Below are 26,676 nucleotides of genomic sequence, written 5' to 3'. Positions count from 1 at the left end.
AATTCCAACACCAATCCGAAGCCCTATAAACGCGAACCAGGTATGTGCACATACATAAAAACACGCTGCGGACCCATCTGCGGCCTTTAAATTCCCAATGGAGGTCTAGTTTCTAAGTCACCCCCCAGGTCGTTACAAGGACAATTGTTATTGTTATTGTTTTTTTATGAACTTGAAAAAGAATTAGAGGCATTGGGCATATTCGAAAGTTGTTTAAGCTTTATAGTTGAGATTCAAGTGCTAAACTCATTCTAGATCCTTAGTTGTTGATGAGATACAAAAATGAAGAAATAATTTCGAATTCACCATTGTTGAATTTCGAATTCACCATTGTTGAATCTTGGAAAAGCTTGAAGAACAACAAAATGGGTTTGTCGAAATACTTGGTTGTTCGCCAAATTGATTACTGGGGTTTAGTGATGATGTTGTTGTGAAGTTTTAGTTGAAATTTGAGCTTGATTGGTATGGATTTAGCTGAATTTTTGTTGAATTTAGGGATCAAAAATTTGATTTGGAGCTCTTGAAAATTAGCTTTGGAACTGATATGTGGCTATTTCGTATATGTTAGAGCCTTTTTTTTTTAAAGTTTCCACGCACTTGAAGGATATGCTCTCACGCCCTCCTCCATGTCAGCACGTAAGGTGTAAAAAAATACAGAAAAAAAGTTTAGGGGGATAGTAGGACCCTAGTAAAGGTAATGTGTGTCGCAGCAACTTTGCCCAAAGTTCCGGGGGGGGGGGGGGGGGGGGGGGGACGGACTAGTGCCTTATCCCATTTAAAATTGATCCTAAAGTTTGTTGTCTTTCTTTTATATGGAAAGGAATATTAAATTTCTTTCAAATTATTTTTTTCCTATAAAATGAATTATAGACAAGTAAAAAAGTTATCGTGACATTCCCTTTCTACCTTATTACATGCTTAATTATTAAATTAAAATTTCTTTTTTATATATAGATAAAATGTTTGAAAAATGTAATTAAAAATGTACAGTTTAGCTCTCCAAATAATAATTACTTTACTACTATATATAAGAGAGAACACCCAACTTTTGTAGTCCTCACATGAAATTTTCTTGTTCCTTTTTCCCTAATTGAAGCTTTAATTACCTTGAAAGTTGTCACCCGTTTTGATAAGGGTTAGAATAACTATATGAGCTTCTCAAATGCTAAAAGGGGTGATGATGTGGAAAAGGTGAGAGTGACACTACAAAAGATCTATTTATTCAATAAATTTAAAATTGCTTATAGATCAATTTTGTTGTCTATATTTGTTTCAAATTATCATTTTTCCTATAAAATGTATTATAGACAAGTAAAACAGTTATCGTGGCATTTCCTTTCAACCTTGTTACATGCTTAATTATTAAATTAATTTTTTTTATCTAGCTAATAATGTTTGAAAATTATTAATTAGAAAAATACAGTTTGGCTCTCCAAATAATAATAGTAATACTAAATAATCAAATTAGAGTGATTTTTTTTTCATATTTTTGGATATTGAAATGTTTTACAACAAACCAGATAATCGACGTTTTATATAATTTATTAGGACAAATGGTTAGTTAAGCATGAAATACTAAAACTACATACACATTTAAGTGATTATAATACAGATTTCTCACAAAAATAAATTAAATTAAGGTTAAAAACATCATTTCTTAGCATACATTTTTTAAGGAAAAAGTAAAGATTAAATTAGTACAAAAACAAATAATTTCATTAACCTTTCAATTCCTTTTGTATGATTTAGTTTGAAGCAACATCTACAAAAGTATTTTATCGTATTAACACTTTAATTTATTTTATTTAAATATTGTTTTTATTTATAAGTTAAATCAATCATTTATGTCATCATACCCTAATTTGTAGCATCAACTATTTTTATATTACTTGAATACCGTAATTATTATTTTTCTTCCAAAAAATGGGTTAGCCACTATAAGTTTGATTGAGAAAAAAATAATTAAGTTAATCCAATATAAGGTAAAACTCAATTTTTATCATTAAAGACTTTAATCTCAAAAATTTCAGTAAAAAAAAAAAAAAAACTTTGGTGCATGCATTTGTTTGAAAATAAAAATGAAGTCTAAATATACTCTAAGAAAAATCTTGTTTTTTTTTAACTTACAAAAACTTTTATATGATTTAGTAATTTAGAAACATTGAGAAATTGTCGAAATACCTTTACAACTGATATAATGTTACAATAACAAAAAACAAAGCAACAACAACAACAACAACACAACGACAATACCCAGTATAATCCCCCAGGTGGGGTCTGCGGAGGTAGAGTGTACACAAACCTTACCTCTACCTTTTGACAGGTAGAGAGTTTGTTCCCGAAAGAGCCCCGACTCAAAGAGAGATGAAACAACATTAGGAATAATAAACAATAATAATAAGCAGTAATAGCAGTAAGATAATAGGATAACATAGTAAAAACAACAATCACACATAGTACTAGAAATAAGAACAAGCAATTCAAAGCAGTATAAACATGCATGACGAAATACTATAGAAAACAAAATAATATGATAATTGAAAAGCAACAATAAATAGTAACAGGAATCGAAAGACAAGGACCTACAAGAAGAATATTACAACTATTAGCATGAAAGGATAAGTAAGACAACACTCAACTACTTACTGACCTTCTACCATAATTTGTGTTCTCCATAACCTCCTATCTAAAGTCATGTCCTCAGTAAGTTGGACCTGCGCCATGTCCTATCGAATCACCTCTCACCAATACTTCTTCGCCCTACCGCTGTCTCTCCTGAAACCATCCATAGCCAACCGCTCACACCTCTGCACTGGGACATCCATACATCTCCTTTGCACATGTCCGAACCATCTTAGCCTCGATTCTCGCATCTTATCCTCCACCGAAGCCACTCCCACCTTGTCCTGAAAATCTTCATTTTTAATCGTATCGCTCTTAGTATGCGCACACAAAAATACACACAAAAGATATTACAAATATAATTTTAATGTAGTTTTAGACAGGCTTAACACGGGCCGAATGATACTCGTAAATGATATACATGAGATAAATGAATCTATGAACTGATAGACTGATATACATAAAATATACACAAATATACATGGGAAAACAGATATGAAGTTGTCTACAATCTCGAGTTTTCAATCTGAATCAGCTTAAATCCGCCTCAAATCATCTCCAAACACCTCAAAGTTTCTTGAGATGTTCCAACAAAAGTAGACATCACTTAAAACAAATCATAAATAACAAATCTAGCTTCAATGGTCTTTAATGATAATTTTCAGATCCGTCTTCAACTTTCTTCTTCACAAATGCATAATTCTTCTTCACATATTTGGTCTCTGGGTCGCAAGGTTTGTGTGAAAATAACATTCCTACATTATTCTAGTGAAATTGTTAGACCGACAGTGTAACTGGGAACTTAAATCTGAAATTGACGATATTGATTAGCAGGCTGAGTTGAAAGTTTGAGCTATTAAATTATTGAAATCTCAAATTCTCAATTGATGGGTTTTGAATACCAAATCTAGTATTATTGATGAAGAAGCCAATACAAAAACCTGAAATTTTACGTTGTTGATTATAATTTACTAATTTTCAACTTAAATTGTCAAACAATGACAACAAGAAAATTTTTAGTCATTTCTTGTCACTCAGTGGGCCGATTCGTACTCATATGCCAATCGATTTCTCTTTATTTTTCTTGTTATCCATCATTTTTTTTTTGATAATGACCTGTAAATATTATTATTACCACACCAACCAACCAACAAAACAACATAAGGAGCACCTGAATTCCTTAGCCACCCTTCATAGGTTCACAAGGATATCGTTATCCATCATTTTATCTCATCTCTTTCGTTTCTTTCTTAAAAGAATCAGTTTTGGGAAAGTTTAATTAGTCAAAATGAACTTAGACTCAGATTACTAATTAATGAAAAGTTCTTTCTAGCTAAAGAGAATAAACTACCAATTAGCAGTTGGATTTGACTCCCCAATGGATAGAATTCGCCTGGTAATTATGAAAACTCACTTCTATAAAAGAGTTTATAATTCACAAACAGCTTAAAATGGGCTAAGGCCTCTATATAGAACAAAATTACAATGGAATACTAGTAATTATAGAGGGAATTAAATGCCTTTGATTACTGCTAATAGTGACTTAATAGGCAATAAGAATACTCTTCCACTTCTACACGTAGCATGTCCTTCCTATCCACGCAAAATCCTGTTCATGAAATGCAATTTTATGTCAATTTCAAAGTCTTTAGAAACTTCCAAGTATCATATAATAACATAACAATAAGAATTTAATTTAGATGCATTGATAATATTGTAAAGAAAAAATTATATCATCAGTTTATTGCTATATCATGTTATTACTCTATTTTTCAGGATATCATATTTAACCGTTGTCGTACGTCATCTTAACCCATGAGCGCAGCTAGAGAGGCATTCGAATAACCCCCTTCTCGGAAAATCACATTGTTTATAAAATCAAATTTTTATGTATATAATTGCTCACCCCGCTTAATATAAATCATGCCGTCGACACTGAATCTTAATCTTATGTAAAAGAGTTATGCACTCACACACTTGTGAGGCGTGCCTAATACATAATATATAGATGAATCAAACTATACATCCTATTTAAGAATGATTTTCAGTTAATAAAGTATCCGATATTTGCAAATGTTAAAAAAGCACTAGAATTAACAAACACTAAAATCTGAACCCTTCCATAAATTTAAAAGTACAATAAAATCAGAGGTACACAACGAGCTACTCGCAATATATATGTAGTTTCCTTCTTAAATACTCCAAAGAAGATAGTTTCGAAAATGTCATTCAAATAAACTATAACATATAAAAAATGCAACATAACCTGAGGTTGAGAACAGCATTTTAATAAACTTCATGGGTAGACTTTACTTTAGAACTTCAATTTATTATAAGATCGATGTGATTTAATTTTGAGCATACCAAAGTAACCTTCTGTTTCAAATTGTCTGTATTACTTTCCTTTTTCTTCTGTTTCAAAAAAGAATGTCTCTTTTCTTTTTTGACAACTATTTAATTCTAATTTTCCCTATGACATGCTTAAGACCACATGATTAAAGAGCATTTTGATACATTCTACACATTAGTTTAAGATCACAAGATTCAAAAGTCTTCTTTACTTTTATAAATTTCATGTCAAGTCAAAACCAGATAAACATTTTGAAACGGTAAAGTAACTTATTTGAATTGGATAGAGGCCTTTGTCAAAACAATGTTGCACACAAACACAGCAACCCAGAATGAGCCAACTGGTGCAACATATATAGGTGCAGAGGTGAATCTAGAGTGAGTGCGTTTAAAATGAGTGCATATTAATCTTAACTATTTCATATTACTGGTCAGACCCAACTATCAAGATTATGTATAGGCCGAAATGCACATATACCTGATTTTGGGACTATCATTTAAGCTTTATATCCTTAGGGATCGTTTTGTACGAGGGATAAGGGATAAATAATCTCGGAATTAAATTTGAGATGAGTTTATCTCATATTTGGTTGGGATAAAATCGCAGTATAACTAATCCCGGGATTGTAATGTTATTTTATCTCTATGGGAGGGTGGAATAACTAATCCTGGTATAAGGGGTCGTTTGGTAGGATGGATAGGATGAGATGGGATTATTAGTCCCATGAGATTGGAATTATCCCATGTTCGGTTGGTGGGATAACTGCTTTGGTATCCTACTCAATCCCATCTATATGGGATAAAAGGTGGGATAAGTTATCCCATGTAGAGGGTGGGATAAGTTATCCAATCTTATCCCACCAATCCCATCTACATGGGATAACTTAACTCTCCTACCAAACGACTCCTAGTGCATAAATTTGCAAGTATATTCACTTCAGAATAACTTCATACACGTGGTTTCTGAAATTACATATAGATGAAGTTCAATAATTTTTGCTTGAACTTCAGGCATATATGGCTGAAGTTCAGCCCCACCCAAGTTGCGGTGCCACAACCTTCGAACGAGGCGTGCCTTCTCTGATTCAATCAGGGGGCTAATCTGTTCGGCCAAGCGATTTTTTGGTTCTTGAACCTTGGCCAATTCAAGTTGATCCAAGGCTCTTTCGGTCTCGGACCGATCCCCTGGCTCTTCTTCAGCCGCGGGAAGGCTTGGTTCTGTCGAAGAGCTTTGAACGCTTCGCCAGCAAAGCTGCCTATAATGCCAACAAACCCAATGCCCCCAGGGCGCATTATAGGCACTTGAAGGCTTGGTTGACACGAGCACAACAATCGGCGAAGCACGATGGGGCGAACTCATTTTAGCCGAGTAACAAATTGGGTTACAACCTATTTGTTAGCCCATTTTGATCCGTCTAAATTCAACCCAGCCTGCCCATTGGACACTCTACTTAAAACTTAAAAGCATGCAGATTCATGAAGCTGCCTCAAATCATATTTAAAATTGCTTATTTTTTAACAATAGTTGTTTAAACATTTCGATAAGGTGGTAAAATAAGATTCTTTACTTAAACATTAATTCCCTCTGTTTTGTCATTATTACAAAACAATAAATAAAGGAAAGTACTTGCATGTCATGAAGCAGGTATCTGATACCAATTATGCATGCAATATCACAGTATATTTTATTGAAAAATATAGAACATTCTGACAAAGAAGTTAATAAGTGTGATGCCCCACAAGATCCCATATAGACAGTAAGCAATCTTGTAAAGATACAAAAGGACAATTAAACATTATAATGCAGATGCACATTTCAAAATTGCCCTTCAATGAGCTGATTTTTAAGTGCTCATTGATGTGAGATTAATTTATTAATTTAACAATAAGATAAGGTAAACGATTATTTAATATCTATATTGTTTCTCGTACATGATCAAAAGATCTGCCATGATGATTATCTGAAAATCCAATGCAAAATTCCCCTTTTCCCTTAAACAGAAATGGATGGTGCAGAAGATCTAACCACATTGTTCATGAAATCTTATATCTATGAATTTAAATAAGGTACTGTATAATTTTTTTATACAATCAGGCTGATCAATAATAATAGAGAGATATAGAAAATAATAAATAACATACATATAAATTAAATTTTATACTCCATCCATCCCCATTTTATATGAAACTATTTTCTTATTAGTCTGTTCCAAGAAAATAACAAACTCCTAAATTTGAAAATAATTAACTTAAACATTTCATTTTATGTATTACTCTTAATGACAAGTTTGTATATTCACACAAATGTTATAACATGTTTAAGATCACGAGTTCTAAATGTCATATATATTCACAAAAATTTTATGACATATTTAAGACATCGAATTTTATAAGTGCTTATTCTTTTCTTAAACTTCAAAGGTCTTTTTCGGGATGCTCCAATAAACATGCAAAACTGTATATACCTCAAATTGTTATGCCCAGGAATACCACCAAAGATTGTGGTACATGGCAAGTACCCTCCACTTTAAATCAAAGATATCAAATTCGAATCTTAAAAAATAGAGATGCCCTTAATAGGAAGCATTATACCCAACATAAAACTTTTTGGTGCGAATCCAAATTGTTCAGACTTTAAAGTGAGTGTCAAACAAGGAATGAAGGAAAAAAACACTAGGTGTGGCAATGCGGGGGAGAGGACACAAAATCTTCAGAATCCAAAAAAGAATACAAGCAAATGAAACTGACATAATCTATGTGGAAATATCTTACTATATTTGGATCTTAATTACTGCAGACAGCTTTATTCATGGCAGCAAGTGAGGAAAATTTTATGGGTCAAATTCTTGACCCTTGCTGTTGGCAAAGACAGAAAATAAGACCACGAGGTTTTCCCTACTTCACGTGTGTCAAATTCCTTTCTCTTTTTTTCTGTTTTGTCATGTTTCAAGTTCAGCAAGACTGACCTCCAAAGATCCCTTCAACTATAATTACATATCTTAAGTTCGAATCCTGAAAATAGAAGAAATCTTGATAGGAAGCACTTTTTCCTTTAACCAACTTTCTCGGCACAAATTCGAGTTAGTCGGAATCTCTAAACCATTATCAAACACTGGGGCGTGAAAACTAAAAAATTTAAAAAGTCCTGGAAGACTCTACTTTCAAGGTACATTCAATTATAATGTTGAATCGTGTGATAATCTCATCTAAAATAATTGTTGAATCGTGTCACAATCTCATTTAAAAATTTAAGAACATATTTTTAATTTGTTTAATTATTACATATGCGACAATCTTGTCACATGTAAATCTAACTTCTTTATGAACTAAATATATGTAATCTCTTTTAAAGAAATGAATGGAAGTGAGATTTGAAAACCAGAATATCTATGTGATAAGGATTATACATCTTAATACATAAATATAGAGCCTATGGGATATCAAGAATTAGATTTTGAACTTATAAATACACTAGAATTAATTTCTAGGGTTTAAGATAGAGGGCTGAATCTTTCCCGTTTGATTCCCCTTCTTCATAATCAGAACTTAAGTTTGTTACTTGTGAGTGAAATGCAGTATCTACTTTTCTCCCACTAGGTTTTAGTATCTTATCATCATTTGGAGATTGGAAAAACCTAGTTCAACACTTTAAACCATCAGAGAACCGATCCAAAGTTTTAAGTTTATGGGTTATAATTTCTTTTTGTTTATTGGGTTTTTGATAGATTATTTATACATATTAAGTAAAAAAATTCATATAAATATATATAGAGTCTAGACCAAAGCTATTGGATTCTTTAAATTCGTAACGTTAACCGTAAATCCGCCCCCGTTAACCATCCTCCAGACGATCAGATCCAGTGATGAATGTACTCTCCGATTGAAGTTCATCCTCACTTTAATTGAAGGAAAATCTATAGGACCAACTTACATTTTACAATGCAGTGTACTTTTAACATGTTGAACAGGTTATTTGCCTATTCTTCAAACTCAAACAAGCTGACCTTGACTATATGAAATCCTCATTTTTTTTATTCATTTTGAAGGCCTATATCTCATATGCTATAGAAAAAAACTAATTAGCACTTTAAAGAAGTAAAAGAATTGTGAAAGATTTTACCATTTCTCTTTCTTGAGGAATAGTGGAGGAATAGTGGATCTTTAAGAAAATGTGAGGAATCCTGCAGAACTTGAATCATCATCTCCCTTACTTGGGCTAGCCAGCTTATTCTTCTGTTTCTTCTTATAAGCAATGCCACGTGCCTTAGCTTGACACTCCTTCACTTCCCTCAAATACACCCTAATGGTGGCACTCGCGAACGGGTTGGTCTCACTTGACCCACCGTTCTCTTCGTAGGCAGCCCGAAGCCTGCCTATGAGAGCATCCAGGCTCCCCCAAGCTTGTCTCAAAGGACAAGCACAGGGAGCCGGAGGCTCAGGTTGACCATAAAACATACAACCTTGTAAGTGAACCTTAGTCTTCCCGAACTGGTCCAGGTATCGGAGGAACTCTAGCACGTGGTTGCTATTGCAATGAGGTAACGGAACTGGTGGCCTTTGATTCTTCAAGTAGTGATTGAAAGTGTTCCAATCTCGTCGTTTTTGAGACTCATATCGACTAGGTAGCTGATCGCGGCTGGGGGATCTTGACGATCCTTCAGCCAGATCTTTGCCCCTGTCACTACTTGACATGGCTAGAAGACTTAAAAAAAAAAATAGATGATCAAGATTTGATTAAGTTTGTGTAAGTTGTAAGTGAGTGGGAAATATTATTGAGAGTTTAAACAAAAAGGTTGAAGAGAAAAATAAGGTGAAAATGGGAGGGATGATGAAATTGTTGAAATCACAATAATTGGACCAATTGAGATGATGACAAGAAATAATGGGCCATCTGTGTTAATTAGCCTTGTTTTTTTTTTTTTCATAAAGAAACTGGCTAAACATTACCATTAAGTCATTAACTATACCTTTTGTAGTAATCTACAATTATTTGATGAAATTTTGTCAAACGTTATCCCTCACTGGTTGCCAAGAAATGTGATCTCGATTAGTATCTTTTTAAAAAAGGACAGCGACTAGTTATATATATATATTGCTTTAGTTGTATTTTCAATCTGGTAAATTGTAATAAGCTTGAAGAGTATATATGTACATGTGAAAGATGTCATTTTTAACTGGCGCGCAAAAAAAAAAAAAAAAAAAAAGAAAGAAAGAAAGAAAGGTTGTGCTAACGTTTTTCACCCCAATTATACAATTGTTTGACTAGCTAACTAAAGGGGTTTAAAATAATGGAAGACTAGCTATTTGAGGACCAATAAGTCTCCTTAATACTTAAGTTAACAGATGAGCCCACCCATATACTTCAACATAATTTCTGTTTTGATTCGATTAATTAGTAGAAGGTTTGGATATGGCATAAATAACTACGAAGAATTATAGGGGGTGGAAGAGATTTCTTCGCCCTTAACCAAACAAGTATTGAGTTTGAGCTCTGACAATAGAAAAAATCCTAATAGAGAGCAATTTTCCCTTTAATGGGCTCAACACAGTTCGAATTCGACTTAATTGACCTGCAAATTCTGCATATAGAAACAATTATAAGAAAAGGTATAACACATAGCAGTGTTTAAAAAGGCGGGGCGCTTTACATATGTCTCGGTGAGGCGTAAGCCCCATGGGTATTTAATTTTTTGTATTTCATAAAATAATATAATTATAATAAATATTTTTAAATAGGTAAAATTACATAAAAAATAAAAAAAAAGTGTAAATAAATGAAATATATATATATATATATATGTGTGTGTGTGTGTGTGTGTGTGTGTGTGTGAGATCCTCACAAAAAATTAATCAAAGCAATCCATTATACGCCACTTACAACTTGTAATTATATATAATATAACCTTAAAAGTATAAACAATACAATGAAATAAAAACTATTATGAAATGCAAATCAACTCTAACATCTTAACTTTCAAACAATGAAAAAATCACAATTTGTTAAAACAATATTACTATTATACTATTCATTTTATCTCCCTATAAACAACTTTATCAGTATTATAATTGAAACGTAACTCCTTCATGAATAAAAATAAAATTACTTTCAAATAGAGAAATAATAAAGTATGATAATTTTGATACATAGGACAAAAGACCAATGACAAATGAAAATTCACAATTCGGTTATGTATTCTTAAAAGAAATATTAAGTGATATTCACCCTCACGATGTTCTCATATAGTAAATATGCAATACTACGACTTGTTATTTGAGTTATACCCAATCTTCTTATTTCGGTAAATGAAAAATTATTAAGTATCAATCATTTGTTAAAGAATTATGAGGGTCAACGGTTTTAATTAAGGAATTTAACATATAATTGTGTAAGAACTGTTAGGCGAGCCCTGAGCGTTGGGCGTTAGGCGTGTTTAGGGCGTACAATCGGGCGCTTAGGGCGTAAGCCCATGTGAGCCCTGGGGCATTTTGCTAGTGCCCCGCCCCGGGGCGAGCCCCGAGGCGAGTCCCAAAACTGCCTTTTAAAACACTGACACATAGATAGACATCTTAACTTAGCCCAAACTGACAACTAAATACTCCAACTTTGAGAATGCACATCTAGACACCTCAATTTATCTTCACTGTGTCAGTTGAACATTTTAACTTAGAAAATGATCATCCAGACACCTCCAAAATTATGTGTCATGTCAGCAATTCAGCATCAGGTGTCCACGAGAGAGAGAAGGTGAGTTAAAGTGTCTAGATAAGCATTCTTAAAATTGAAGTATTTAGTTGACAGTTGAAGTCAAGCTAATTAAAGTATCTATTTAAGTTTCACGCCTAAAAAAATATTAACTAATGGTAAATCTCCTATTGCATTTTAGGCTGTCCTTTTCGGATGTAACTGAAATATTAAGCATAGGGTCTATGACTAGTATTATAGGAATATATATATGTTGAGATAAGTAAGGTAGCTGTTGAGTATCTTTCCTAGAATTGGAACTTCTGTTCAGGTTTATGGGGGCAGGATTCTTGATGTTTACATCTGTTACTAAACGTATTTTTTTGCTTTTTGGTAGATATTTGGCCTTGATTTTTTTTTTTAAAAAAATAAACTTATAGTGAAAGGAAAATCCGTTGGTTTTAAAAATCAATGAGGATCTCACCCCAATCCATCAACCTCTTTGAGCGAAGGAGTTTGGTTTCAAACCCCAATACAGACCGTTGGAATATGCTATACTAATATGCCTCGTATGATCCACATCTCATGGTCAAGCACCATTAATTCATCCTTCTGGTTGAGAGCCCTCAAAACCAAAGCAATTATATATTATTCTTATTAAAAACATTTAACCAACTCAATAATCAGATGCTTTGATCCGCATTGATTGTTGGACCACTTATTGAAGATAAAGTACATCACACTTATATGAAGTTTTACCATGAGCGGATTGAATTGAACAAATATAAATTCAATCAAGATTTGCTTTTCCAAAATGCCCCCATAACAATAGTAATATATTTTGGTTCATGCATTTACTCATATAATCTAAAAAAGAAGGGGCTAGGGGGTTGGTTCTAGTAATATCTACCAATATTATTGAAACTATCGTTGAAATATTTCACTAGAAGATTATATCAAAAACGTGAGAAAAATCGACAAAATCACAAATATTTGAGGCAACTACACCAGCATATACCGCCAATCAGGGCTGGATCTAGCCTTAAGTTTACAGGTTCATATGAACTCAATAGTTTTTGCTCAAATTCTATATTTGTATTATAGATTCACTAATTATATATGAGTATTTATTGTGAACTCAGTTCTTAATGTATGATTAAATTTGAGACTAATATAAAAATTCATAAATTTTAAATTTTGAATCGGCCTCTACTCAGATTAATACGGTGAAAGCACTTGTCAAAATGAGGTAGCGGGAGACAAACCCACACGGCCACACCGGAAAGCTCTTTGGGTTGTTTTGTGCATTTTGTAAACAGACAAGCATGTTCCATAGTCACATCAAACTTTAAGGAGAATAGTGGAGAAGAAGCCCTAAGAAGCTTTGTTCTAGGCGGGGACGGATTCAAAATTTAAAGTTCACGGTTCTTACAACATCTCAAATTAGTACTGTAATAATAATTTGATTTACAGTTAAATATTTTATATATTTTAATAGATTTTTTAATATATACATATATATAGAAATTATATAAAAATTATCGGGTTCACATAAACCGGACTTCTAAATCCGCCCATGGTTTCAGATCATCCAAAGGCTGATTTATGAAACTGTTTCTAAAGTTAATAATATTCCATTGACGAAGTCCTCTTTTTTTTCTCCAAACAAAGTCATGAAGCTAGAGAGAGCTAGACCTTTGACAAGTGACTGCTGACTGTAGGGTATTTTGAAGCAGCATTACATAAAAGTGAGTGAGCTATATATGCACTACAGTATCAACTTTGTTGGTTATTCTGTCTCAATTTATGTGAAGGTGTTTAATTGAGTACGAGTTTAAAGAATGACATAAAGACTTTTGAAATTTTTGGTCCAAAATAAGCAATGATATTTGTGTGGTTATAAATTATCTTATTAAGGGTAAAATGAAAAGTTTAAAATTAAATTGTTATTAAATATAGAAAGATAACATTCTTTTTTGGACTAATAAAAAAAATATCAAAATTGAGACGAAAAAAATATTGTTAAAGAATGCGATGAAATGAATGAAATCTCTCTACCTTAATCAAAGTTTAGGATCCAACCTTGGGAATAGAAAAATTCCTCATAAGGAATGGTCTCCCTTAATGAGTTATAGACGGGGCATAGCTAAATTAGTTGGGGAATGAGTTTCTACCTACCAGATGGAAAAAATTATGGCATAATATATAAACAGATTCTCAAATTTGACCTCAGATGACAAGTATACCCTTTAACTTTGGGTGTGCATGCACAAGTACGTACCTCAACTTATCTGCACTTTGTCAGTTGAAACATTCCAACTTACAAAATGATCATCTAGACACCTCCAAAATTTATGTGTCACGTCAGCATTTGTGTTTACGTGTTCAACTTTATACAAGTTGAGGTGCCTACTTGTGCACATTCAAAATTGAAAGGGTATATTTGCCAGCTGAAGCCAAGTTAGAGGGCCTATTTATGTATTATTATCGTTGTATGAAATCATAAATTTGAAATCCTGAATTCGCTTGTTTATGCATAATGCAAATATGAATTAATCAGTCAATAAATTTCGAAATATCAGATGGTAAAAAAGAGTTCTTGTGTTGAGTCTCATGCTTCACAGCAACTGGCAAAATGTCATTAATGTTGCTTTTAGGGACTTAAATCAAATTAGCGTCATCTTGTTTTGGAGGAGGAAGGGGAATATTGGATTACTTTCTTTCTCCAATCTTGTGTTAAAATCAAACATCTTCTTCAGCTTTTGACAGTTGATATTCTCCCTCATTTATCTTGACATCCGACTATTGATTGGTGATTTTAAAAAGATGTATATCTATTTTAGGCATAATACATAAACCGACCTTTAAACTTGACCTCAGCTGGCAAGTATGGCCTTCAACTTTGGGCATGCGCATGTAGGCACCTCAACTTGTATAAAGTTAAACACATAAACACAGACGCTGATGTGACACTGACGTGGCACATAAATTTTGGAGGTGTCTAGATGATCATTTTGTAAATTGGAGTGTTCACCTGACAAAGTAGAGACAAGTTAAGGCGTCCACTTGTGCACACCCAAAGCTGTAGGGCATACTTGTCGGCTGAGCCCAAATTTGAGGGCTTATTTATATATTATGCCTTTATTTTACTCTTTAAACTATAAATATCTCCTTCTCTCCCCCCCCCCCCCCCCCCCCCCCCCCCAAAACAATTTTTTTCTTGTCTTTTCACGTTTTTTTTAAGGTAACTAACTTTTGTATTAATCATCTGAAACTTGTATTTTTATTAATATAATAATATGGTATTCGGAATATATTGTCCCGAAAAATTTATATTGACTTAGCATATATAGATCATTAAAAGGGAAGCGCTCTCTGCCAAAGGTTTTTTCTGAACCCAAAATTGCTAGTTAAGTCATAAGTGTATGAAGAGATCACATTCATCCATCATACGTCCAAACCCTTGGTGGTTCATGGCTAACTTGGCTTCAAACACAAAACTTGAACAACACATTTCACATGCTTTATTTATTCACCGTTTTGGATGTAGGTGGAGCATTAACACTTCAACAGGTTGGTGCTAAGGCTTTATCCTACTTTAATTCTTGATCCTACATAAACGAAATTTGAGCAGACAAGGGCTGAAATGGGGATGTGTTTTGGTGCAAAGTTGAATTCTTTCCTTATTTGTTTGTTAAGTAGTTTTGGGAAAAACTAAATATATTTCGGGTTTCATCTTAGAGTATGAAACAATCTTGTTAGGGAGCGCTTCTTCTTTAAATGAGTCTTGCACGGCGTGACTCCGGATTATTCAGGGCCCCGACACCGGGTAGTTATAGGAAAACTAAAAAAACATCGAAATCCTGCTAGTTTTATTTAACTTCATTTTTTCTTGTGTTTGCAAATTTGGGCAAGATCCAATATTGCATTGTTCAAGTAAACTAATTTTGTCCCCTATTTTCTCCAATCAATTAGTGGTTGCTTTTATATCCATGTTTGTTGTTATATAATCGCCGAAACAATAGAAGACAGTCTTTTTCATAAACGTGTTTACAAAATGTATGTAAACTCAATCCATTTGGCACAATGCACGTTTGATGTAGTTGTGATTTTGAAAAGTATTCAAAAAGTTTTTTAAAACTAATTTTGAAAATTAGTCATTTTGTTGAATTACCTTGTGAGAAAATAATGTTGAAAATACTTGTATAATTTTTTCCCCACAATTGTTGTTTAATCTAACATCACGAGTTTTTTAAATAATTAGCAAAGGTCAAAAGTGCTTACTTTTGGCAAATTTAAAGGACCAAATTACTCAAATGTATATTTTTGGGACCATTTTAAGCTTACCTCCAAACATAAGGGACCATTTTTTTCGTTTTCTCATATTGTGTTCTAGGTAAATAGAGGGATAAATGGGAAAATAACCACTCTTTTTTTTTTGTTTTTTGGTGAAGAATTTTTTTTTATTGATCAATCACCACGAACATTTATAATATTTGTCTTTCTCTTTTCTATCTTCCTATATTTTATGTAGCCTCAACCAAAAAGAACACATCGATGTAGTTGCAGAGTATAAGTAACTATGTAAGTACCCTATCTATCCAATCTTTCTCTCTAACAGTCACCTTCCTTGCAATAAACGTGGTCTCTCTCATCAGGCATTCCTGCTTTATCTGTCTTACCAGATGACCTGGTGAAGGGAGTTGAAAATCCCAAACTGCTTTATTCCTTACTTTTCATATCCAGTAGATTAATGCTGCTAGGACAGCAATCACTATCTCTCTACATCGTTTCCCCTTGGTGCTTCTTGCTAGTCTCTTCCATATCCCTTTTATATCAGTCAGCATAATGCGTTTGTCTAACCACCGAAGGACTAGTTGCAAACATTGCAAAGAAAATTCACATTCAATAAATAAGTGTTGAACTGTGTCCACATAATCCCCACACAGAGCACATTTCATCATCTTGATTAATACCAAGGTGGAACAATCTATCCTTAGTCTGAAGTCGTTGATGCATGGTCAGCCAGCAGATAAAGCTGTTGTCACGACCCAACTAGGGGGCCGCGACAAGCACCCGGTGCTAGCCCACCCGGGCACCCCCTTAGCTTACTCTTATGCTTACATCTAGGTGAGCCACATAATTAGACATACATTTCCATTCATTCGTTAAACTAGTCCTATTGGACGACATTACCATAATATCATAATTGGCATTTATGCCACGTCAATGTACATGGGCCAACGTGGCCGACAATATGATATACAAAACATGGCCCAACAAGGCCAGACACATCTAAACATACATACACGTGACTACGAGCCTCTAAGAGAGTATGACATCTCACATGAGCGGGACAGGACCCCGCTATGCCCATAATTATATACACAAAAGAATAAGTACCCAAAAGATATGGCTCCGAAGGAATTGGAGCTCTTTATGTAAATCTCAGAATAGGCAGCTACTGATCAAGTCTGTCTCCCTGTGCACCTGCGGGCATGACGCAGCGTCCCCAAACAAAAGGACGTCAGTACGAAGAATGTACTGAGTATGTAAAGCATGATCAACATCGATAATTAAGCATAATGAACAACATATGGAATAGCATAGGAGGGGAGATAACAATATCATCGTCATGGCACTTACTTGCCTTTCGTAGGAACTTCCCATTCTCGTACGTACACGTATACCTATATCATCATCCGTATTCCATAATAGTACTCGTACCATATTTGTGCTCGTATTCATATTCATACCCTTACTCGTATTTATATACATAGTCTTATCACATTCATATTCATAGTATATACATAGTCATTTCATATACATATCATTTACATAACATACCCGACCTCATAGGATCGGTGTTTCATATACATAGCCTTTACATAGCATACCCGACCTCATATGATCGGTGTTCCATACATACTTGGCCAACCAAGGCTCAAGGTTACTCATACCTGGCCCTACCAAGGCTTCAGGGTTATCCGTACCATCTGCAGATGTGTGCGCGCGTTTCGTAATCGTATACATACTTTATACATAATCATATACATATATTCTACCCGGCGTTATAAGCTCGGGGTTTTCATTATAGCCCTTCATAGGCACATATAAGCATACTAGCCCATAGGCACCTTTAACATCATCATTATCATTATCATCGTTACTATCATCATCATTACTATCATCATCGTTACTATCATCATCATTATCACTACATCTATATCATAGGCTTACTCATCATATGAGGTGCGTAGTACAATCGTAGTACGTATCAAGGATCGTGAGCTTATGAGCTCGGAATGTCAATCATTTGAAGACAACATACTCATATAGAGGAATTAGGAATTTGGCCAAGAAACCATGCCTTATGAAGGAAGGGTTAGCCTTACATACCTTTTCGTCGAACTAGTTTACACTTGCACGTTTCCTTCCAATGCTAGCGTTTATACCTTCATTAACATTATAACAATGGCCATTAGTCATTCACGTCATTCACATTATCTAGACTTCTCAATTTGCTTCTAATTCACCCATAATTATGGTCATAACATCCAACTTCGTCCATTCGTCTAACGTGTCGAGCTCATGATCTTAATACCATTTATAGCACATTCATATCACAACGCAACAACATTCATAATGCAATTCAAACTATCCCTCAAAATGTCACTATTCATCATTCATGACCTAGTTGACCACATTTTCTACAATCCATGTATTTTAATTCTCCAACACCTTAAACATCATGTAAAAATCATGAATCTTACCTTAGAAGTTGTAGGAACAAGCTTTGGTTGATAATACTCCACTTTGAGCAAAACCCTAGTTTTTCTCCATTTGGATTCCTTGACTTGGATGATCTTTGATGATGTTCTTACTCTTGATTCACCTTGTTTTATGTTATTGATGGCTTATAATTCTTGAAAACCTATATAATAAATGTAGAGAGAAGTTTTAGAGAGAAGTGGTTCAATGTGGAAAATGAAATAAAACAAGTGTTGGTCCCTTTATTTAATGACTTGTGAAATCTGTGCTGAGATGAACAGTGGTCGTCCATCGTGGTTTACGGCTCGTATTCCGCTAAACGGCTCGTCCACCATGGGCGTATTTAACCATTTCCAGAACCAGAAGCTTGGCTGCCTGCATGGTGGTTTACGACCATGGTTTACGGGCCGTAAATCACTTTACGGTCCGTCCTCCAGGTCGTATTTTACCATTTCTCGACTGGCAGAGAGTTGAAGCCTTGCATGGCAGTTTACGACTGCCAGTTTACGAACCGTATACCAATTTACGGTCCGTATTTTGCAATTTACGACCACTAGGCAGTTGCAATTCTACAACTTCCCATATTTTCTTAGACTTCTCATTTTAATCACCCACGTTCATGCACATGCATTACTCACCTTATACCTCATCAGACTTCTCATTTTAATCACCCACGTTCATGCACATGCATTACTCACCTTATACCTCATCTTAACTTAACTAACTTTCTCGTCTCACATCGGATACTTTCGAAATCTCGCCTAAGGTCATCAAACGTCATTTCTTGCCCATGGACATCATGCACTCATATTCATTACTAGTTCATTCTCTTAAGTACCAACGGAAATTTTTCCCGAGGTGTAACAGCTGTGTTTGGGCATATTCCATTTACTCCATACCCATCTTCCCCATTGCCAAGGTTTTTTGTCACATAATCTCTATTAATACCAACTGCCAATACTATACTTTCCATCAGCACTTTTCCACCGATTTTGAATCAAACCAGGGGCAAACAGATTTCTTATTTTGCATAGTTTTTTCCAGTACAAACAACAATTAGTAGGGTGTGAGTATTCGCACCAATCACTATCTTTTAAATACACATGGTTGACCCATCTAACCCTGTTTTCTGGGCAATGTTCCATATATACTTAGCAATGGCAGCTTCATTTTATTTGAAGCAGTCTGTTATTCCTAATCCACCTTCACGCTTTGCCCTGCATACCAAATCCCAAGCCACCAATGTTACTCTGTTAATTGCTGTCTTGCCATCCCATAGGAAATTTTTGCACAGAGCAGTAATTCCTTTTAGGACTTGCTTGGGTAGAAGAAAAATGGATGACCAGTAGCTGTGTATGTGCAGAAGTACTGAATTAACCAATAAGACTCTACCTGCATATGAAAAGTACCTTGTACCCCAACTTCTAATTCTTGCCGTAATTTTATCAATGAGCATTTCACAATCCATCTTTGATATTCTCTTAGCTGACATGGGTACTCCAAGGTATCTGAAAGGTAAGGACCCTTTGGTATAACCTGTCAATTCTATCAGATCCTGCATACTCTGAACTGGCATGTTAACACTGAATATATTAGACTTGGTTGTATTTGTACACAGTCCAGTAGCATTAGAGAAAGTTTTTAGGCCCCTCAAAAGCAGTAAGACAGTCTGAAAATCCCTCTTACTGAATATCAAGACATCATTTGCAAAACAAAGGTGATTAAGTTTTAAACTTCTGCATTTGGTATGAAATTTAAATCCCTGTTGTTCAGCTACCACATTCATTATTCTAGTGAAGCATTCCATGCATATCACAAAAAGTAATGGGGATATTAGGTCCTCTTGCCTTAGTCCCCTCTTCCCTTTAATACTCCCATACAGACCCCCATTTATAGTTATTGAGTACTGGACAGTGGTTACACAATTCATTATCCATTTAATGCACTTCTGAGGGAACTCCAGTGCATATAACATCTCTTCAACAAAATCCCATTCTACTGTGTCATATGCTATCTTCAAATCTATTTTGATCAAGCAGCTACTTGTGGTTTGTTTCCTGTTATATAATCTGACTAAGTCCTGGCATATGAGTATGTTTTGAACAATAGTCCATCCTACCACAAATGCACTCTGATTAGCAGAAATGATACTTGGTAGTACTCTTTTCAATCTGTTGGACAGCATCTTTGAAAGCACTTTGTATACAATGTTGCAGCATGCTATAGGTCTGTAATCTCCCACTGTATCTGAATGATCACTTTTGGCACTAGTGTAAGGACTGTTTGTTCCATACCTTCAGTATTTTTCCTGAGTTAAAGAATTCCATCACCCCTGCTATCAAATCTTTCTTTATTATGTCCCAGCTGTCCTTGAAAAATTAGCTACCATAGCCATCTGGGACTGGTGCTTTGTCACCTCCTATGGCCCATATGCTTGTTTCACCTCCAATTCTGTAAAATTCTCCACCAGCTTCTCCCTGTTGTCTGTTGATACCACTGGACCTCTCTTCACTATTGCATTCCACACTCTAGTTCTGGTTTTATTAGATGTGCCCAGCAAATTAGTATAAAACTCCACAAAAGAGTTAGCTATGCCAGTTATATCACTTCTAGTGGCCCCATTGCTGTCTCTTATTATGAATATTCTATTTGCATTCCTTCTAAGTTTCAACATGCTATGGCAGAACTTGGTATTGAAGTCACCATAGTTCAGCCAGTGTACTTTGCATTTTTGTTGCAAGTATTTTTTTCTAGCAGTGTTCCATCTCTAATAATCTTTTGCTAGTTGAATTTCTTTGCTAATCATCTGGATATTTCTGGGATCCTTCTGTAATGCAGTTTGACACTCTTCCAAATCTTCCTTTGCTTTGTCTGCCTTTCCCTCTATATCATTGAAGGAGGCTTTATTAATGCTTCTCAATGTAGCCTTAAGTCTATTCAAGTTTCTCACCAGCTTGTACATCTGAGTTCCCATTATATTTCTGTCCCAATTCTGTTTAACCACCTGTTTGAAATTTGGATCTTGACTCCATATATTAAAATAACTAAATCTGCCATGACTGTTTTGTTGACCAGTTTCCCAGTTTATAATGGATGGGCAATGGTCCACGAGTCCCTCATTCCCAAAGTGCACCTCTGAACTTGGTAGTGATGTTAGCCAAGCTCCATTTACCATCACCCTATCAATTCTACTATATACTCTTCTTCCATCCCCTTGCTTATTATTCCATGTATAGAATGCTCCCGAAGATTTGAGTGCTTGCAAGGAGCATCCTACCATACAATTTTTGAAATCCCTAATTTCTAAAACTGAGACTGGCCTGCCAACTCTCTCATCTCTGTTCTAGACACGGTTGAAATCCCCCATTACTGCCCATGCTCCTTGGATTGATCCATTAGTTTGTTCTATTTCCTTCCACAATTCTCTTCTTAAAGCCTGGTCATTGAACCCATATACTACTGTCACCTGAAATTTATTATTTGTTCCTCTATGTTCCACCTCACAATGTATCAGTTGTGCAGTCATCATAATCAGATTAACATTGAAAATTAAAGGTTTCCATATTAGCTAAATCCTACCACCAGGATGGTGGGCAAGGTTTGTACTAAAGGACCAGCTATTACTAAGGTTAAGAACAACTCCTTGAGTTTTTTACCTCTTAACCTTTGTCTTCAAGAGCCCAAATAGACCAACTTTGCAGTTGTGCATAAATAGGTTCATTTCTCTCTATTTATCCATTTTATTTAGGCCCTTGGCATTCCAGAACCCAATTTTATCCATTGGGGGGATGGATTAGTCCACCCCTCCTAGTACCTGGACCTACTATTGCCATGTTCTTTGCCCCCTCAGTAGGATTAACAGTTGTTCTTAATTCAACTCTTCCTTGCAGAGTTGGAATTTTGGTGGTTCCTTGTCCTTTAGTTGTTTCTGATTGCTCCACCTGAGTTCCTTCTAATTCATTAGTGGTATCCTTATCCTTAGAAGCATTGTCAGTCTTGTCTTTAATACAAATGTCCCCAAGCGCAGCAAATGCGTTGCTAGTGCTGACAGTAGCTTCTTGTTGCTTAGGAGGCATTGCTTTCTTTGGACTCTTCTGAGCAGCTTTCCTTTTGTCTTCTACTGATATTTGGCACAAATATCTATGTTTAAGTGTCACTTTACCTCTCGTTCTTAAGACTTTAATCGCCAATTATATGTTGAAATCATTGTATTTGCGCTTATGTTGGTACATTTTGTGTAATTAGGTATAACGAGGATAAACGATGGAAAACCGGGCAATTTTGGTTTACTTTGGAACAAATGAAGCTTACACGAGGTGACGAGATAAGACGCCTGAAGTTTGGAGCTGATGAAGACACAAAGAAGCAGTAAATGTGCTAGCCCCGCATTGGATCCATTCAGGTGTTAGCCCTGCGTCGCGGGGCCATGACGGAAAAGAAGGGCTGCAGATTAATGACAAATTCGTGTCATGCCCGCGTCGCGGGCTCAGCACAAATGAAGGCCAAAATCATTGAAGACCCCGTGTTTGCCCCGCGACGCGCGGCCAACGCGGGGAGGCCTAGTTTGATCCGATTTTAATTAGGATTAAGACCCTTTTATTTGGTTAATAACCCTGAACTATAAATAGATGTTTTTCTTGTTATTAATGACAAACTGGGATTATTCCAAGACTTGTAAGCCGTCATCTTACTTTCTCTCTCTAGAATTATTTTATTTTCTTCTTTTTAACCCTAGTTTCTTCATGAATTCTTGTTCTTCGTCTAGAATCATGAGTAGCTAAACTTCTTAATTATGGGGTTGTGGCGAAAGACATGATAGTTGTATTGACGACAATTTCTATCGATTAAATTTCCGTATTTTGGATTGCTTATTTATTATTGTGCTTAATTGTTTGATTATCTGGCCAGTAGTTAGACACTATCTGTAGTGCGTGAATTGGACTTGAGAAAGAGAATTAACGTACGTAATAAGAATAAATAGAGTTTGTTCGATATTATCGTTTCGCTACTGAGGATAGAGATATACCCTTTAGCCCTACTTAGTTGAATATGGAGAATTAAATGTGTTCTTGTTACCTCTGATGACCATAGAGATATAGGTGCTATAGTAGCATCCACAGGATTGTGGGTACTTCGAGATAATATGATAAAATTATAATTAACCCGTCAACTAGTAACCTAGGAAATAAGATAGGTAGAATTGTCAGAAGATCAACTGGATTGTCGAAACCCTTGACCCTGGAACTTTCTCTCATCTGATAAACCTTACAATCTTTGTAGAAATATTTTCAATTACAAAGGCACCCATCACAAATTGTTTACTTTTCAGTTTTAGTTTAGTCACAACAAACACTTTGATTTTCACTTTCTTGAATAGTTTTATTCGAATTTGAATTAGTTTAACAGTAGAATCTAAGTCTCTATGGGATCGATATCTGGACTTAAAAGTTCTATATTACTTGTACGACCACGTATACTTGCGTGTGCGTTTGGAAGCAATAAGTTTTTGGCGTCGTTGCCGGGGACATAGCAAAATTTACTGTTTTTCTAATTTGAGTTTGTTTCTCTATTCAAGTCTTTACTTTTTTTCGTTGGTCTACTTGCATCACTTCAGGTTTCTCTAGTTTATGCCAAGCACTAGAAGTTCAGGAAAACCGTTAGTTGATCTTGATCCCGAAATCGAAAGAACTTTACACAGACAGAGAAAAATGGTTGAGGAAGCAGTAAGACTTGCTCTTGAAGCTGCAGAAAGGGATAGAAACAGAAACAGGGATGAACAGGGTGCAAGAGAGGCCACGAGGGCACAAGAACAACAAATTCTTTTGTCCAGTTATGCTAGATCTAATCTGACAACTATTGCTAAGGCTATCGTCAGGCTTGACATTACTGGAACATTTGAGCTGAAAGAAGGAACAGTGCGGCTGGTGCAGTATACGTGCTAGTATATGGGTAAGTCTAGTGAAGACCCGCATAAACACTTGATGTAGTTCGTGGAGTTGAGCGAGAATTTCCAATATAGAGATGTTCCCAATGATTTTGTGAAGTTGTCCTTATTTCCGTTTTCATTGATTGGTAAAGCAAGGGAATGGTTGACAAATCTGCCTGCGGGTTCTATCATTTCTTGGGAGGTATTATCGAATAAATTCATCGATAGTTTTTTCTCACCCAAGAAAACAAAGGAGCTGCGAGGGAGAATTGCTAACTTCACTCAGAGAGATTCTGAATCTCTGACACACGCTTGGGAAAGGTATAAGGGCTATCTGCGAGATTCCCCACATCACATACAGCCAAAGAAGATCATTGGAAACTATTTTATTGAAGGACTTAAGCATGAATCAAGGGCCTTATTGAATGCTTCAGCTCAAGGGCAGATTTTAAACAAAACATATAAGGAGATGGATATCTCCTGGAGTTGATGTCCGAAGGGGCTTATGAGTACCAAGAGACTAGCCAAGGGTTACCACAAAAAGTTGTTGGGGTTCTTCAAGTGGATGATGTTGCAGCTATTCGGGATGATATAAGTACTCTTACTAATGTGATGTTAAGGGTGTTTCCTCAAGCTCAGCAGATCAAAATAGTTCAGCATATTCAGCAAGCAGCGTGTGTAAGTTGTGGTGAACCTCATGATTATTATAACTGCCCATTGAATCCAGAGTACATCTATTATGTGGGGCAGTAGAACCGTGGTGTTGGAAATCGTGGGAACTATTATGGAAACAATTATAATCCTCCATTCGAGAAGTAGGACTTCCACAAGCCGAACAATTATCAGCAACCCTAAGCTCAGCGGGCTACCAATTTGGAAGAGATGATGAAGTAGCTTATAGCTCAAACACAAGTAACGCAGCAGCAGAATCAGAAAATTCAGAGCAAGATATAGAAATCTATTCATGAGCTTGAGCGTCAAATGGGGTAGATGGCCATTATGAAAAATGTCAGACCACAAGGTGCTCTTTCCAGTGATACTAAGAAGAATCCAAAGGAGTGCAAGGCAGTCACCTTGAGGAATGAAAGAGAACTTGAAGAAGTGCCTCCAAAAAGAGGAACATAGCAGAAGCAGAACTTATCCCTCCTAAGCGAGCTGAGCCAAAGCAGACAGCCGCAGAGCAACCCGTAGAGGAAGTGGTTCGACCACCCCCTCCTTTTCCAGAGCGACTTCAGAAGCAGAAAGTAGATTCGGCTTGCAAGAAATTTCTTGAACTCTTAAAACAGGTACACATCAACATTTCTTTGGTGGAGCTTTTGCAAGAAGTTCCAAAATATGCGAAGTATATCAAAGATGTGGTGGCGAACAAAAGGCGTTGGACAGAGTTTGAGACTGTTGCACTTACTGAGGAGTGCAGTACTAGAGTGAGGAGTAAAATTCCTCCCAAGTTGAAAGATCCGGGTAGCTTCACGATTTTGATTACTATTGGCAACATTGAAGTTGGGCTAGCATTGTGTGACTTGGGTGCTAGAATTAATATGATGCCTACTTCCGTGTTCCGAACGTTGGGCTTGGGTGAGCCTAGGCCAACGACTGTTACTTTGCAGCTAGCTGATCGATCTCTTGCTTATCCTAACGGTATTATTGAGAATGTTCTTATAAATATGGGATCGTTTATTCTGCCGGTTGATTTTGTCATACTTGATTATGAGGCAGATAGAAGTGTCCATCTCATCATGAGGAGAGGATTCTTGGCTATTGTTGACGTTGTGATCTGAGTTAGAGACGAGAAGATGTCCATGACAATTGATGGACAAGAGGCGACTTTTGATGTGTTCAAAGCTACCAAGCTTCCATCCCATTATGAGAAGTTGAAGATGATTACTGTGGTGGAGCCCGAGCTCACTAATGCAGAGTTACATCACTTTCTAGCTTCGCGAGATCCTTTTGAGACAGCTTTGGTGTATGGGGAAGACTTGATGATGGATGCAGAAGTTGAGGAGTGTCTTAGCATTCTTGACACTTCATATGCTTATTTGCGAGCAAACACTCCATTTAAGGAGTTAGACAGACTGGAGTCGTGGAAGAAGCCAAAGCCATCTATCGAAGAGGCTTCAGTCATGAGTTGAAGCCATTACCTCCTCATCTTCGCTATGCCTTCTTGGGTAGTGGAGACACATTATCTGTGATCCTCTCTGCTTATTTGACTGATGTGCAAGTGAACGTGTATTGTAAGTGCTAATAGATCGAATCTGAGCCCTTGGGTGGTCGATAACTGATATTTGAGGTATTAGTAGTTCGTTTTGCATGCACAAAATATTATTGG

The 26,676-nt window shown here is 35.6% G+C and overlaps 3 protein-coding genes across 3 annotated transcripts; 1 reads left to right on the top strand and 2 right to left on the bottom strand.

Annotated features, from left to right (window-relative positions):
• Nucleotides 1-9,116: 9,116 nt before the first annotated feature.
• On the bottom strand, nt 9,117-9,827 carry LOC132629992 (protein LIGHT-DEPENDENT SHORT HYPOCOTYLS 10-like). Its single transcript, XM_060345476.1, has one exon. It carries the CDS (start codon nt 9,661-9,663, stop codon nt 9,133-9,135), a length of 531 nt encoding a protein of 176 aa, XP_060201459.1. The 5' UTR covers nt 9,664-9,827; the 3' UTR covers nt 9,117-9,132.
• A 9,768-nt stretch (nt 9,828-19,595) lies between these two features.
• LOC132627306 (uncharacterized) lies at nt 19,596-20,609 on the bottom strand. The gene has a single exon (XM_060342581.1). It carries the CDS (start codon nt 20,607-20,609, stop codon nt 19,596-19,598), a length of 1,014 nt encoding a protein of 337 aa, XP_060198564.1.
• A 4,230-nt stretch (nt 20,610-24,839) lies between these two features.
• Nucleotides 24,840-26,128, top strand: LOC132627297 (uncharacterized). The gene is made up of 3 exons (XM_060342570.1): nt 24,840-25,078; nt 25,450-25,692; nt 25,768-26,128. The coding sequence occupies exons 1-3, from the start codon at nt 24,840-24,842 to the stop codon at nt 26,126-26,128; spliced, it is 843 nt and encodes a 280-aa protein (XP_060198553.1).
• Nucleotides 26,129-26,676: the final 548 nt, after the last annotated feature.

Source organism: Lycium barbarum, chromosome 1, assembly GCF_019175385.1.
Source record: "Lycium barbarum isolate Lr01 chromosome 1, ASM1917538v2, whole genome shotgun sequence".
NCBI lineage: Eukaryota > Viridiplantae > Streptophyta > Magnoliopsida > Solanales > Solanaceae > Lycium > Lycium barbarum.
The sequence above is the reverse complement of the archived record's forward strand: the minus strand, read 5'-3'. Positions and strand labels throughout refer to the sequence as shown.

What these genes read in the sequence shown, in the direction of transcription:
- LOC132629992 (XM_060345476.1), bottom strand. Translation starts at nt 9,663, where the DNA reads ATGTCAAGTAGTGACAGGGGCAAAGATCTGGCTGAAGGATCGTCAAGA.
- LOC132627297 (XM_060342570.1), top strand. Translation starts at nt 24,840, where the DNA reads ATGTCCGAAGGGGCTTATGAGTACCAAGAGACTAGCCAAGGGTTACCA. An exon ending in AACTGCCCATTGAATCCAGA is followed by an intron (nt 25,079 to 25,449) that starts GTACATCTATTA and finishes GAGAACTTGAAG; the next exon opens with AAGTGCCTCCAAAAAGAGGA. An exon ending in GAAGTTCCAAAATATGCGAA is followed by an intron (nt 25,693 to 25,767) that starts GTATATCAAAGA and finishes TGAGGAGTGCAG; the next exon opens with TACTAGAGTGAGGAGTAAAA.
- LOC132627306 (XM_060342581.1), bottom strand. Translation starts at nt 20,609, where the DNA reads ATGCTGTCCAACAGATTGAAAAGAGTACTACCAAGTATCATTTCTGCT.